At 38.4% G+C, this 16289-nt stretch overlaps 3 protein-coding genes across 3 annotated transcripts in view; all 3 read right to left on the bottom strand.

Moving 5' to 3' along the window:
* The window catches only part of LOC149043691 (uncharacterized), a 90013-nt gene that overhangs the window by 50997 nt on the left and 22727 nt on the right, over positions 1-16289 (bottom strand). The gene's annotated exons all lie outside the window — the stretch shown is intronic.
* LOC149043694 (uncharacterized) lies at positions 5099-7290 on the bottom strand. Its single transcript, XM_089210585.1, has one exon. The coding sequence runs from the start codon at positions 6896-6898 to the stop codon at positions 5549-5551; it is 1350 nt and encodes a 449-aa protein (XP_089066711.1). The 5' UTR covers positions 6899-7290; the 3' UTR covers positions 5099-5548.
* Positions 10463-15836, bottom strand: LOC149043693 (uncharacterized). Its single transcript, XM_089210618.1, has 3 exons — positions 15583-15836; positions 12841-12902; positions 10463-11883 (listed from the first exon to the last, which is right to left on the bottom strand). The coding sequence occupies exons 1-3, from the start codon at positions 15771-15773 to the stop codon at positions 11408-11410; spliced, it is 729 nt and encodes a 242-aa protein (XP_089066744.1). The 5' UTR covers positions 15774-15836; the 3' UTR covers positions 10463-11407.

Genomic DNA, 16289 nt, shown 5'->3' with positions numbered 1-16289 from the left:
AATGAAAACTAACTTTGCAAGACTTTCCTCGGCCTCAGGAAGAAACATCGTTTCAAAAGAATTAAAATAGGATTCTTTTAAGGTTCACATAAACAATGAGCAACCTTTTTTATCCTAAAGATGCAAACGAGTTGTCGTTAAAGTTGCCTCTATGCAACATCGTGTGATTCCCTTGATGGTACCTCGGGTACAGGTCACGCATCTTAAAATTGTATTGAGACACGCATAGATTTTTCAACCCTCACATTGCAATCGAAAACTTTCCGTTTTCACTTGATGATCTCAATTTTGCACCTTTCCACTGACAAAGGAAGATAATTTTTCCCCTTCTATAGTACTAACATAATCCTGTGTGGGTTTTTTTTATTTTTTTCAGTATATTTGGGCGTATTAGCGTCATATAACGTTTTCAAGCTAAATCTCCGAGTGATCCGTTCGTCGTCTGACATTATAAGATTGTTGGGAGCAAGAATCCGCCCCTTCCCTCCTCCCTAACACCCCTTGAAAACTCGGTCAGATACTCCTATTGAGATGCGAGTCACGCTCGAACATTTTTTTCAGTTAAAGTTTAATAATCGTAATTCGTTTAACTAATTTTGGAATGTAATTGAACACTTAGGAAGAACTCGAAAGAACGCATGGAGGCTTCAAATCGCACCAGGAAAATGAGCAGAAGGAAAATACCGCGTTTTTTGTTTTTTTTTCTAGGAAGTTGGACAATGTAGGTGGTGGCTTCGTTCGACGTTATTTTCGTTTTCTTACGTCTTTGGTTCGAGTATTTTTGTTTACTTGGTTCTTGATTTTTCATTTTTAGTTTTTCCACCACGTGCCATGTGATCTAAAACAGTGTTCAGTAAACCAGACTCAGAGTAAATAGGTTAGCGCGGTACACGGTTTCAACGACGTTATCCTGATTGTCGCGCAACCGCAATCGAGAACGTGACACTTGCCATTCATGCTTGTATTTGCGACTCTATCCCAATCAAATCAATCAAAAGCCGAATCAAAGTTAAATTGGAAAACAGGCACGACTCACGGAAACTTTGGAAATTGATCAAATTTCTGGCAGGAAATGACAGTTATGATTGTGGTCTCCAGCGGCTAGTTGATAAAAGTGAGATTATCTCGAACAATGTGTAAATTACTAAGACATCGTACCGCTTCTATTTCAATCAACAAAACAACTAAAATCCCCAGTCAGAGCTCAAAAACGACTTACATTGTCAACCTAAGCAGGCACCCCCTCTTACACCATATCAAATGTCTGGAACGTTAAATATCGAACATATATCTAAGGAAAGAGTTGTAGACCTTCCTCTTTCTGTTCCAGCACATAAAGTTACAGGTGACGACGGTGTTGGTGCCAAACTGCTGAGAATTGCAGCACAAGCCATCGCTGATTCCCTCTGTAGGCTAATCGGTTACTGCATCGACACGCAGACATTCTTAACAAAGTGGAAAGTCGGTAAAGTGACCACATTTACAAGGGGCAAAAAAAGTAATGATGACACGAAGAGCTACTGGCCGATAACTGTGCTTCCGATACTTTCTAAGCTATTTTACAAGCACATTTGTGACCACCTGTACGACTTCCTTGAGAAAAATGCGTTACTTCATCACCTCCAGTCCGGATTCCGCAAATTCCACTCCACCGAGACCGCCCTCATTCGACTAATCGACGAGCTGCACCTTGACTTAGACAAAAACAGTGCAACAGGGCTGGTATTTATTGATTACAAGAAAGCATCTGACCTCATAGACCATGGTTTCCTTCCGACGAAACTGAAGGAGGACGCAGACAATACGTAGTCATCGACGGAAAAGTTGCCAATAAATACTTCACAGAGCTCCACTAAAAAATATTTGTGCGTATTTCGATAACTTTCAATTTATCTGTGCCAGCTCAAAAAGTGAAGATAAAATCTGAATTGTACCCTGAGTTAAACGATGAGAAAGACTAGTCTCTTGTTGCTAGGAGTTGCTCGTTATTTATCGCCCATGGGGGGCTGAAGGATTTTGGTTATGTCTTGATTTGATTTTCATGTTGATTAAATTTCTCTGCTCCCCCCCTAATATACTTATGATTCCCCCTCATTGACAGTGCATTGGTGGTCAATTCTCCACAGTCCCCCTTAAAACTCTGTTAACGACGACTGATCACCCTCCGTTCATTGGAAACCACGAGACCCTCACCACCCCTCCCTTCTCTTAAAAAAAATCCTCCATACCACGGTGATAAATAAAGTGTGGTCTCTAAAACTCTTTACATGACTCTGAGAGCAAAATGAGTAGAGGTTTTTTATAAAGTTCTTTATCCATTCGCAGAATTCATATAAAAATCTCTTTCCTACATATCTTTATTTTAGTACACTATTCTCTTAATTAACCTTTATAACTGGTTTCCTTCATCTTTCACCACAGGTATTTCAGTATAATCTCGACCAAATCCCTAGTATCCAAGCAAACTTGTTCCTTCCTGTTTCCTTAATATCGCATGTCAGTAAAATTGCTTCGGTAACCGAAGTGTAAAAATAATAGCGTAGTAAACTTCCTCTATTGGAATGAAGCAGATATTTCAACAGATAGTACATCTTTGAGAATAATGTTTTAAAAAACGTCACACAGGTTACTGCAGACAGCTTGATTGTGATTTGATTGTAAGGTGCGTGGCTTTAAACGACTTTAAAAATATGGAAAAGCCATCGGGGTTCTTAAATCAGTTCAGTGCAATACATATAACATTGGCATATGATTAATACTACCTTTGCTCTCAGAATTTTTCTTGTTTTCATTTCTCTTCCCCGAAGGATATATTGGTATCAAACATCAGAAGCCACTCCCAGGAAAGACTGAAAATGGGTTTTGACGACAAAAGCAAATGAGGTGGGAGGGGAAGGGGCGGAGACTTCCTCTCTTTTTCTTCTGCTGGGTTTTTAAGTTTTCTCTCCTTCCAGCCTGTGTGGTCAGGTAGTTAAAGGAGGGATCATGGCTCTTGTAGGGTAAGGAGCGAAGGGGGGTGGGAGGGGAGGGGTTGTACGAAAGGTGAGGGAGCATAGCAGCGTTGCTTTAGCAGCAGTCAATTTACTGTCCTTCCCAATCCTACCATTATGGCTTTATAGGGGAACAATTAATATGTTTGCAATTTTTTGTTTCCTTTACACGGTTTTGTTGTTAGAAATTAAAAACTTAGCAAAAACCCACTTATTTAGTTGTGCTCCAAATCGTTAACTGTAAGTACCACGTGTTGTTTAGATCACTCTACTGGCTAACTGCTGTCCACCTGGTCCTGATTGTTCGATAACGATAACCACTGTATAAATCTTCATCTTATGGATGGTGCAGTATTCTTTGTTAACACTTATCCGCTGGATAGCGATGCATCCATTGGATAGCGTTATCCGCCCTTTGAACAATTGGGTCCCGTTCTGTTTTAGAATAGATCTATTTTTATAAGCATTATATGACTTCGGAGATGTCGGTTTAAATGAGCACAACAAAAGCGAAACACGAGTGTGTTAAGACTTTGTACATTTCCTAGTCGTCCCACGCAGAGTTTAAACGTTAAAACATCACGGAAACGGTCAAGCATGGAGCTAATAGCGAAAATCTTAAACGAAAGAAACTTATGTTTTTTCAGCAAAGTTTTACCACACGTCATCGGGGTTGTAAGATTGTATGTAAACGCGGGATATCTTTAGAACACGGTTAGGCGAGTCATTTCACCTACCTGGGTCCCCCACATTTTTTTAACAGGCCCTAAAGCAGTGATATTCAGGTGGGTGGTTGATTGCTATCAGCCTGGGACTTCTTCGACTGCCACATTGAGCATTGCTTACACATTGCAGTCCGAAAAAAATCGAGCGAGTAATTGTGCCAGAAGGCTCCGCCAAGCTTATCCAGCCACCGGATGTTTGCTGAAACAAGTCGTTCAAGGCCGCTTGCTCTAAAAAGGAATGATTAACGGCTGGGTACCGCGGGAATTCACGAAGAAACAGCTGCCGAAAATTTGAAAGCATCCTCGAGAAAAACCATTTCGCAGTGGATTCTCGTTTCTCGGGCGGAGTTACCCACAAAAAAACTTTCCCAAGCTGCGAGTTGAGCCTTCCTGTGGATGGGTCGAAAGGCGACATGATTCACTTCCTCGGGGAACGACAGCCTTATGGCTGTGGACGACTGATGCTTCTATCGCAGTTGCAAGTTCTGAGTGAACAAGACATAAATCCCTTTGAATGTACCAGTTCCGATTCAGAGGAAGCATATTCGACATTATATCTTTTGGATTCGGATCATAAAGAGGACAGTTACATGAAATTGAGTGAACTATGTTCACTTTATTTCACTTTAAGTATTGCAGTTGTATTAACTTGCAAGTTGTGAAAACGAGGACGGGCAATGGAATATGTTTTGTTTTTAAATTCAAAATGGTTACCTTCCATACTATTGTTTGCAAGAAATAAATTGGATTTTAAGTAAATGCCGCCCTCGTGAAAACGCCACCCTCGAATAAACGCCGCACTCGAGTCACAAAAAATTTGCTAAACGCCACAGCGTTTAATCAAACAAATACAGTGAGTGAAAACATTCTATCAGCTCTATATTTACTATCTCTTGGAGTTCTATCTGCCAGTCTCTCTAAGAAATAGTTTATAATTGGTACCAATTCTTATCTCCCTACAGCAAGCTTATTGCATATCTTCTGACTCGTCATTAAGTCCTAGGCCTTCGTGGTAACAAGCATCTGCTGGCAATACATTACCATTTTAGAGGTATCAACAACACATTTTATTTACCACGCCCACACACCTCCCCATTAGAAAGTTTTCATTGGACAAATTTCATGGAATGGCTCTGCAGATAGCAACAGAAATAAAAATCAGTGCCTATAAATTTTTAATGTTTTGGTTTATAGTGAAAGAAAGGCACTCGAAACTTGGAAAGAATGGAAAAAATGTTGCTGTTCGTGAATGATAAATATCTATGATAATCTTTTAAATACAAAACTCTAAAAACCATTGCGTATTACACTTCTCCTTTTTTTCCAATGTATATACCTCAGGAGCATAAGTATCACCTTGAATAAAGAAAACATCACAAAGGTAGCTATTAAGACTGGATTGTAATATTATCAAAGTGCAACTAAGGACAACTGAAAATAAAGGCTCCTCACAGTTTTTCCATGCGTTCACTAAAGGGAAGAGTTACTAAAAGTTACTTAAAAGGAAAAGTACAATCACTTCAATTAATTGCTTCAGAAGCCGGTTCGAGTCACCCGCAGTTTTTTTTTTTAACATTAATCACTTCAGCAAAATAAAGATGCAGCAATAAAATTGCCACAAAAGAACACCGCTGGTTTTGTTGACCTCAAATGCCTCAAAAACTTAATATAATACCGTCATCACCAATCACATTCTCAGACATTCTTGTCGTCTTCGTTCGCCTTAGCAATAAATCTAGCAAACTCAACATTAATATCATTGAGTGGCGAATACAAATTGGTCACAGTCTTGCTGAACTTGAATGCCTCAGCAATAAATTCGCACCGTGGGCACTAATACCATCGTAATACAAATTGGTCAGTCTCCTTGGCTTTGATTGCCTCACCAATAAATCTGGCACCGGCATCACTTATATAATTGCTGGACAAATTCAAATTTGTCAGCGTCTTGCTGACTTTGATTGCATCAACAATAGATGCAGCACCGTCATCACTAATATGGTTGACAGACAAATTCAAATTGGCTAGCATCTTGTTGACTTTGATTGCGTCAGCAAAAGATCTAGCACCGGTATCACTAATACCATTGTCAGACAAATTCAAATTGGTTAGAGTATTGTTGACTTTAATTGCCTCAGCGATGGATGCAGCACCAGCATCACCAATACGAGTGTAAGGAAATTTCAAATTGGTCAGAGACTTGTTGACTTTGATTGCGTCAGCAATAGATGTAGCACCGGCATCACTAATTCCATTGTCGGACAAATTCAAATTGGTTAGAGTCTTGTTGACTTTGATTGCCTCAGCAATAGATGTAGCACCGGCATCACTAATACGAGTGTAAGACAAATTCAAATTGGTTAGCGTCTTATTGACTTTGATTGCCTCAGCAATAGATGTAGCACCGGCATCACAAATACAATTGAAAGACAAATTCAAATTGGTTAGCGTCTTGTTGACTTTGATCGCCTCAGCAATAGATGTAGCACCGGCACCTCTAATACCATTGCGAGACAACTTCAAATTGGTGAGCGTCTTGTTGACTTCGATTGCCTCAGCAATAGAAGTAGCACCGGCGTCACTAAAACCAATGCCAGACAAATTCAAATTGGTTAGTTTCAAACCAGTTCCAAACGACTTTGCTAACTGTGAGTGAAAATCACTTTTTTCTCTTTTGCATTCGTTAATGGCCTCCAATACAACTTTTGTACCACTGCCTGCATTTTTGTTGACTTCATTTGTTAAACTCTTTACAAGAGCCACAACTCCTTCATCGCATTTCATGGCTAAAATTCCGCATGAAAACAAAAGTACTTCTTTAAGTTTAACGAAATACCTTGGATCGGAAACTAGTTCTTCAAGTGTAATTTCCTTACTTTGAATCTGAGAACAAATGAAGAATGCTGCAAAGCATTCTTGAAAACTTTTATGTAAGAAAGCATAATGCAGTTTTTGTCTAAATTTGCTGCCACCAGGCTGTACTGACAGAAATCCAAACTCAGTTAACTCTTTTGCATTGTTTGCCAATTCACTTTTATTAAAATCCAATTTGCCGTTAAGTAAACCATTCAAGGCGACTGACCCAAGGTGATTCAATTGCGGTTTGTAAAGGTTAGTCAGGTCCTCTCCTGTTTCTGATAGTCCCTTCTTTTTCCTGTATCTTCTCAAGACACATTCAATCATATCCAATTAAAGTTGAGCTCTGTTTTCGGGGAGTGTGCCCTCAAACTCTTCACACAAAAGGCAAAGAAGTGCTGTGTTTAGGGGATTGGCTGCCATTTCTGTCAGGTTTTTATCTCGGGACATTCGTTCCGAGAGCTTGGCGGCTAAATCCAGCCTTTCTTTAAATTACTTGGTGATAAATCCTTTCACATGGTTTTCAGTGAACCCTTCGATCTCAAGCAGCGTGTCGCAGCATTTTCTCACCTCTTTTCCAGTTTCGTGTCTTGCTGTTGCAACTATGTGGCATCTGGGGAGTACTCTTCCCTCAATTAATTCGGAAAACATCGACAATTTGCCGGATGGTAACTCATCCAATCCATCCAATATCAATAAAATGCTGGACTGATTTTCACGAATACAGTGAAAGAATAGTTGTTTGACCTCTTCATCGATGTGTCGGGGAAGAAGTTGATCATCAATGGCTTCCCAAACATCAGAATAGATGTCTCGACATTTCAGCAACAATACTGCTTTGAATGCTGTTGCGCTGCAGCCCTGAGGCTCTTGCTGTTTTTTGGCCCAGTCGTAGGCGTACTTTTTACAGTAGGTGGTTTTTCCCATACCAGGTTCTCCTTCAATCAACACTGTTCTCGGCGCTGAACACTCTTCATACGGGTCTAGTATACACGACATGTCAACAAATACGTCAGTGATTTCTCCTCTCGTTTTCTTTCTTCTGACCACTTTGAGCCTCGTAAAAATATTGCCAAGAAAAAACTGAAACTCTTCACAACATGGAAATGGTGAGAGCCATCCCTCACGAGTCTTGTACAGCTTGCGAATTCCATTTATAAGCTCAGTTGGATCAAAAATACCTAACAGTAGCAAAATGAGTAATAAATCTAATGAATGAGGTGGTCAAAATTGTGTTGTCCGTCTGGTATTTAGCACTGAATTTAAATAAGTGAATGATTACAACACCATTGCCAAAGAAATTTCTTAGACGATGCAAAAAGGTATCAGTGTATGATTCATGTTTATTGGTTAAAAGCCATTTAGATTATGAATTCAGTCAAACCTACTCTGATAGTTTCTAACATCGAGCTGAACTTAATACCAATGTTACAGTTAAAACTTTACTGTCTTTCGCACGACTGACCTTGATCTCTGCATTCTTCTGCTGAAGCCATCAAGGAAACCAGCTTTTCCTTTTTCTCTATTATTTCGTTCTCCATTCTTATAAGTGCCTCTCTCACTGAATCTTTGATTATTCCTGCATGATAAAGGAAAATGTCATAGATTACAAAGATGGCATCGTTTTTAGTGATAGCTGAAAACAGACGAAAACGGATCATCAAGTAAAATGTTTAGACACTTATTACGGGTAAAATTTTGAAGGAAAATTTTACTCCATGTCTTGCGAAGGAAAATTCGCCACCTCTTGGTTGGCAGGTATTCACTAAACAGTGGCTTCCATACACCACCCCAAATATCAGTGTAAAAGCAATTTTAGAACGGCAATTGTAATAAAATTGTGAGGACCAGAGGTGAACTGTACTCCACAGTTAAAGCATTGAAGGGAATGAAAGCATACCAGAAACTGTTAAAATTGAAAAACTGAATCCCTCAAGATAGGATGATTTCTTACACACATTTAGGACATGTTGACTACGGCTACATACCCGGTTAAGCAGGATAACTTTTATTACAAAATTCAACTAACCGTCATCCTTTCTCCCACGAAAGCTGTAGAAGTACACATCTTTTCCTTTACTTCTTTCAGTTCACTGTCAATCTTTGTCATTTCCCCTATTATTTTATCTAGAGACTCTTTTGTGGTGTCTGACGATGGAATAACAATAGAAATTTTATTCTGAGTGAGAACCACTTTATTCAATGAAAGAAAAGATAACTAAATAGATCCTTTCCCTTTCGTCTATTGTTTGTTGTAAGCCTTTGACCCCTGAGGGTGATTAGCATCTAATGTCTCCTCACAGCATCACCCCTGAATCACACATTAAGGTCATGAGAATCAAGGAAGTGATCACCAACCAAAAACTCTTCATTGTGAAACTAATTCTCCTTATCAGCACCTTAGGAAATGTAAAGAGGAGAGTATGGAGATTGCATTTTAATTTTAGGGTGTTAAGGATTAATTTTAGACAACATTTTAAAAAAAACTTATGGTTCGGCTTAAACGGTGTCTGATAGTGAAACTCTGTCGTAAAGTTTTTTACTCGGGAGATAAATATTGATATTATTGGAGCCGATAGCCTGCGTAAGATTTTTTGTCGGTAAAAAGCGACACAGTAAGAACTGATTAAAGAATAGCAAAGTCGCCTTTCCGTCCTTTCTTTTCAAGTCGTTTCATCATGAGTAAAAATAACAAAAAGGCTGGAGAAAACCAGCGGTCCGCCTGCAATGAAGTGTGAGGTTTCGTTCACAGTTTTATACTGGGGAATTGTAAAATAACCACATACACCTTATCCTGTCCCTTTTTACTAGGACAACCCTCATTCAGGGACTTTGCCATGTAGAATGAAATACTCTACAATAAATTATGAGTAGAGGAAGGAATATAGTAGTTCATTCAACAATATGCAGGTCATATCTAATGGTCTAGGAAGTTAGATTCATTCTATCCTTAACAAAAATCTAAAAATAAGACATTCATCCCTGTCGGCCAAATGCTTATGAGTGCTGTCAGAAAACTATCCAATACCGAGAGGTAGTCTGAGATTCCATGGTATCCATTCATCCCACACATTACCTAGTATTTTCATTTGTAGCCGGAGCAGGTTGATAGCCAGGAAGTGCTCTTACAACAGTACACATTACCAAAAAATGCAAACATGGCTAAAATCAATTAATAATGTGGTCATGCTTAGAAGATGTGCTATGTACTCAAGTTAACGGAATCACCGTCGTTAGTTCAGTTTATCCGTGAGTAGCTCTTTTTTGCAACCAACCTTCATTTGTGCTTTTTTCCACTGTAGTCGTCAGGCTACTTAGCGTCTCTCTCATCTCCTTCATTTCAATCTCTATCTTCTCAGTTTTGTTTCCGAGGTCACCTAGCAAATCTGAAAATGTAAGAAAGATAAGCGCAATGTCATAAGCACATTTACATCAAGATTTACGTTTAGTAAACGTCATGAGCAGGCCTACACCGCCGTGTTAAGGTTATTTCCCTCCTTTGTGGGTGTCCTTCGGGAAAAACTTCGTGCGCGCACAAATTTCACTAAAAATCCAAGCAAACTATATATCAGAAGAAAGCTTGATAAATGCAGTTTAGGATAAAGATATAATTTAAGCGACTTTCATTTTAAGGAACTGTCAGGAGCCGGTAAGACATTAAACGACGGAAGGTTCTTCAATCAAATTCATCGGGTATCGGATGCTTACGGTCTGCACTCTTTTTCATACTTAACTAGTAAAATTTAGAACTCTCTCCCAGACACTTACAAAACATTAAATTTTCTTGAATTCAAGCAGGAGATCCTCAGATATGAAGCTTTACCACAGTAGATCTACAAGTTATATTCCCTCTGCATGCATAATGTTGTATACAATTTATATATAATATTGGCATTGTAATAAAGCATATTTTTATTTTATTATAGCTTATTTCCTCGAAGATATTAGCTCTACAGCTACACTGTGAATTTCGAGCATAAATAAAGTATATGTAAGTATATGTATGCAGCACGTGCAAAATGGCTCTACAGCCTAATTCACAAAGCATCAATCAACAAAAATGTGTCGGGCTTTTTCGATATTCTGATTGGTTGTGTAGATAATGCCTCTTGAAACCGCAAACCAATAAAACAACGGGACCTCCCAGCGTCATTGACGATGGATGAATATTTCCCGTGAAAAGTAACCCATTGCAGACACTTTTTTTTACCTCGATCGCTCAGTGGAGCGTTGAGGAGGACGACACAATAATGACCATCATGTATGGCAAATTTTGGTTTGACGGCGACTTCTTTGGTCAAAATCTGGACGCAAGCGTGGAGCTCCGCTAGTACCAGTAACTTTCACAAAGGAATGCTTTCTTTTCTTGACAGAATGATACCCTATCTTTCTTCTTGGGGTCTGCTTTTTTTTTTTCCCAAGGACTTTCTTCCACCTTTGAATTTTGTAAAGTGCGCGATGTAAACAAAATGTGGAAATAAGATGAAAATCGAGCCCCAACATGAGAGGTTGCAAAAAAAATTCCCTCAAGGAATTAGCCCAGGTTCAAGAATTTGTTTGAATTCAGTTTAGTTAAGTGAAAGAAGAATCGACTTTTTCCGTAAATTTATACTTTTGTAGCCTTCTGATTCATCCATATTGGCAATGGACAATGTTTTTCTTACCCTCAATTTCTTCAAGCTTGTCTTTGATGCTGTCGTCGTCTTTCTTCCATTATTTCATCAGTTCACGATAATGCTCCTCGATATCTGGATCCATGCAGCCGTGCTCAAGATTGTCGATTTCAGTTCTAAAATGAGCTCCTCCCAGTCTCACCAAAGTTTCTCGTATTTCCTGCTAGTAAGCACTGAAACTACTGTCATCCACAGAGGCTTGAGAAGCATGGCCGTATACAGTGTTCCTGTAATACTTAACTCTGGCAATGTCATCTGCAATGCTTATGCTTGTAGGTAGGGGAAGGCGATCCCATCCATTCGCAGGAGCGCACAAACCACAGTTAGAAGTTAGAAGTGTGATATCGAAGGCTGCAGAAGACACGGGCGAGTGAGTAGGGTACAACTTCCCCCATTGCGTGGGATTCAGCACTTTCCTCCTCCCTCTGTACAGTGATTGCAATGTGGCGTAATGCACTGAGGTACTTCCCAAAACGTTATGTAGAGTCGCTGGTGGATGTATTCTGTCAAAAGTGGACCGGAGCACCTGAGATCCGACATCCACCAGGACGCGGCATAGCCTTGCATAGTTGGCTATCTCTTTCGTAAACGCAAATGGTGATGGAGCCGTAGCCATGAAACTGACTTTACCTGGATAACCTGTCAAGCATGGATTTTACAATAAGTTATGTTAATCAAACCTATTTGGAAAAAACCTTCCATAAGCCAATTAAGACCGAGAATGGTTTCGAATCGCAATGTCATTTTCTAAATCCTTTAAAGCACGGAACACCAACACAAGAACTTAATGAGAGGTTTAATCGGCGATATTTGATCTCAACATAGTTTTTGGATTACGAGAGAGTTTTTATTTCTTCTCGGAGGCCATAAACTCAGTCAGTTCTGGTGACTCGTTGACGTTTCATTCTTAATGGTATGTAATATGCCTTCTAAGTACCAAGGCCGACATAGAGTGTAATTATACTCTTGAGTATTTGAAGTAAGACATCTTCTTGAGATCTACCAATCCAAGACCTCTCCCTCACTACTAATGAAAACGATATGTTTTAAGAGGAGTGCCTAAACTTTGATTTTATTTTAATTAACATTCTTAACCCGTGACCCGATGGCCATCTAATACAGGAGCAAAAGAGATGTGGCTTTATCAGCATAAAATTGAGCCTCTCAAATGTTTGAAATGTTCAAGTGCATCAATCACAAATTGATCAAAACATCCCAAAAGTCAATGTACAGATGAAGCAGTCTACGAACCTAGCTCTACTCAGTATTTGAACCAGCAGTATATCGGAAGGACCACCAGAATTTCAGAAACTATTTCTAAGGGTATTTCCACATGTTTGTAGCCAAAAATAACCATAACCATTGATCACAACATCATTTTAGGTAAGTATTAATATAATACATAGTTCTTAACATAACATTACCAGGAAAAATAATAAATACTCACATGGATATGAGTGAAATGAGAGCATGCAGAATTTTAAACATATGGAAACAGGACACAGTTATTCCCAGAATATAAATCATTAATACCAATTGACAAAATGAAGGCAAGTTTCAAAAATGAGAGAAAAAAAGAGCGGCAAGTCCTCCTACCTTGTATAGAGTTTCCTAGGTTCAAGAAAATAACCCTTGAATCAGGAATAAAGTCAAAAAGTCTGAAAAGGGAAGCAGCAAAACAACAGTTACTATATATAAGTTATGAAAGACAATGGCAGTCACAAATAAGAGCACTAACAGGTGCCCCAAGGTTATAAATGGTATTAACGGCAACAACTCAATTGATAATACTAAATTATCCTTGTATACTCTCCCACCAAGGCAGCACCACAGTTTCTTTAGAAACTTACCCTCTTTATTCATTTATAATTATCAAAAGTCAGCTAGAATTTAAAAAAAACAACAACAAAAACTACCATGATTCACAAAGGCTGACCAAATGTGACCCTCCATCTGATTTTGGGGACAAAGGTGATAACATGCACACAACACACCAACACATTATGCAGAATGCCCATTGTTCTCGTGACATTTACTTACAGTAGCGAAAAATATATACATCTGTAATATTAGCAGCAAAGCGTAATCTGGAGAGCTAATTTATTGGTCATATATTACACAGGCTTTCCTCCTCAGGCATTATCACTCTTGCTCATTAACTATTCAAGCAGAGCTAAGAAACAATAAACAGCTTAGAAAGTTGTTGTCTATGCTACTGTTAGAAAAGAAATCACCCTTTTGTGCTTGCGTTACATGTGTAAAATGCTGTTACAGACATTACAAAAATATCAAATATCAACTTTCTCTATAGTATTATCTGTGCAATGGCCTTTGAAAGTTGAATTATTGCTTGTTTTAATCTACATTTCTGAAACATTTTATGTTATATTTTAATTTGTTATCTTCAGATATTATAAAAGAAGGTAATGCACTTTATGTAATGTCCATAACAAAATAGCTACTTGCTCTCATTTATGAAGTACATCCATTTTGGAAAAAATTCTTATCTGTAAGTTCTTCTTTGTGTTGCCATCTGTTATAGTTTTGTTCCTCTGGTGAGATTTTGGGAATACATGTGTCTTACTTAAATCATTTTAAATTTTTCAGCATACCAGCTATTTTCACACACTTTTCATTGGATAAAAATAAACAGCCTCTCTTGGCCATTTCCCACAAAGTCAACTTTCAGATTACTATTTTTTAGACAATTTAGAGTCTCCTCATTCCAAAACTCCATGATTATAGGCTAGATATAAAATATTTCAAATTTCACCATTTAAGCAGTTGTAAATTGGACCAAGATGGTTTTCATTATTTTTACAATCCCCTCAAAATCGCTCTGGTCATTTGATGAAATACACTTTTACACAAACGTTTTGGCCGTTATAATGGCAATTTATGAATATCCAGACCATGTTGGATTATTTATGTGATCGTTGCAATTGATTCAGCACTGGGTTAGATTTTGTGCTTTGAAATGCTACAAACATCATCAAAAGTAACCTCTCCAGATGAAAAAAGTACTTGAAGTGTCTGCTTTAAATCCTAATGCAACTCATTCATAGCCAAATGTTTCAACTTTGTTTTTTTCTGATCAGGAAGTTGATAATTGTAAATACCAATGTTTTTAAGTAGAAGCATATTGTGAGTGTGCTTATCTGAACTTTGTCCTTAAAATCATATGGAAGGTCACAAATACAGAACCTTGCATTAAAGCGAGCAGTTGCATCCTATATTGGTCATTACCCCTGCAACACCCAAAGCAACTTGTTAATCATAAGATGCATTTCAGCTACAAGGTGCAATATAATGAGAAATTATTTACTTGGTGACCTATCTTACTACTTTAGCGTCATGTTTCATATTCATATTAAAAATAATTGAACTTAAGAGGAATCCTATGATGGCTGCTCACTTTAGAACACAACAGGTTAAACTGGGAACTGATGAGATCCAATATGTAAATATGTCATTTGACAAATTGGGAAGGTTTGGGAAATTGATAGGTTTGGGAAACTTGGGCTAAATGTACTTCGTGTAGAGTTGTTAAGCAGCATAATATCTAGATTGACGAAGAATAAACACATAGGCAGCCATAAGGAACTAATTTATTCACACCCCCGAGCAGGTGTTGATACGGGAATTTTAGAATGTGATGTAATTATGCGCGAGGAAGTCAACGGTAATTAACAAAATGTTACATGGTTCAATAGCAAATTCAATTTTAAAGCATATTAATTCTTGTTGAAAAACTTGCATCGACAAATAATGCCTAAATCGAGTTCTCGGAAAACGTTTTATTGAATTATAGGAAGCAAGTCATTCTCTAACACCAGAATCGAACCGTGTGAAAAGGGTTTCACTCTTAGTTTCCACAATGGCAAATGGCAACTTCCGCCTTCAGTAATACGCATTACGTTTTTCTGATCTTCACGAAAGCATTACCTGTCCCTTTAATCTAGATCAGGAACGACTCTTGAAAGTAAAACAGTTCGTCTGAATACGAAACAGACCCCAAAGTATGAAATTCAAATTTTTTAGTGAGCATCAATTCATAATTCATGATCGACTCTTCACATGTTCTTTTCGTGAACAGTGCTTCAAACGAAATAATTACACCCACGGCACGTTAAGAGGCTAAGCAATCGTCCTGAAATGAGAAAAAAATAGCTTATGCATCGAATATATGTTCAACATACGTTCCAAAGACTCGTGTTAAAAGTTTATACGCGTTATGATTATACACGTTAGCGCGAACGAATTACCTTAAGTCAACAACGGATTAAAGAAATGTAAGTTAAAGTTACAAAGCGAATAACTTTATTATTATGTCTGTACCTGTGCTGTCTCCGGGTCAACTCTTCACATGGACAGTTACGTGAGTTTGAACCAATTTGTCTCCCTGTTTCTTGATCTTCCAACGAGAGAACGAAAGGAATCTGAAATGTTTGGTACTCTAACAGACTCAGAGGAGCGACACGTTCACGACATGCGCACATGTCATTATTCTCAAAGGTAAAATAACACATAAAACCGAGTAACACAGTCACGCCATGAAGACTAACTTTGCGATGTGTTTCTCGTCGTCGGGAGGAAAGATCGTTTCAAAAAACTATAATAGAAATCTTTTAAGGTACACATAAAGAAAAAGTTACATTTTTTTCTCCTACGGCTGCAGACGAGTTGTCATTAAAGATGCCTCCAAACAACATCGCGTGATTCACTTCATATCACTTCTCGCTACAGGTCACGCATCTTAAGATTCTAAAAAGACACACACGGCAGATTTTCCGCACCTCACATTGCAGTCGAAGACTTTCCGTTTTCGCCTGGTGATCTCTCAATTTTGCACCTTTCCTCTGGCAAAGAAAGATAATGTTTTCCCTCCTATAGTGATAATATAATCCTTTGTGGGTTTTCCAGTATATTTGGGTGTAATAGCGTTCGATAGCGATTTTATGCCAAAACTCCGAGTGATGTGCTAATCTTCTCATATTTCAAAACTTTTAGGGGCAGGAATCCGCCCAACCACCCCTTAAAAACAC

The sequence above is a fragment of the Pocillopora damicornis genome, chromosome 6, assembly GCF_964200805.1.
Source record: "Pocillopora damicornis chromosome 6, jaPocDami1.2, whole genome shotgun sequence".
NCBI lineage: Eukaryota > Metazoa > Cnidaria > Anthozoa > Scleractinia > Pocilloporidae > Pocillopora > Pocillopora damicornis.
This window is presented reverse-complemented; position numbering and strand designations above follow the sequence as displayed.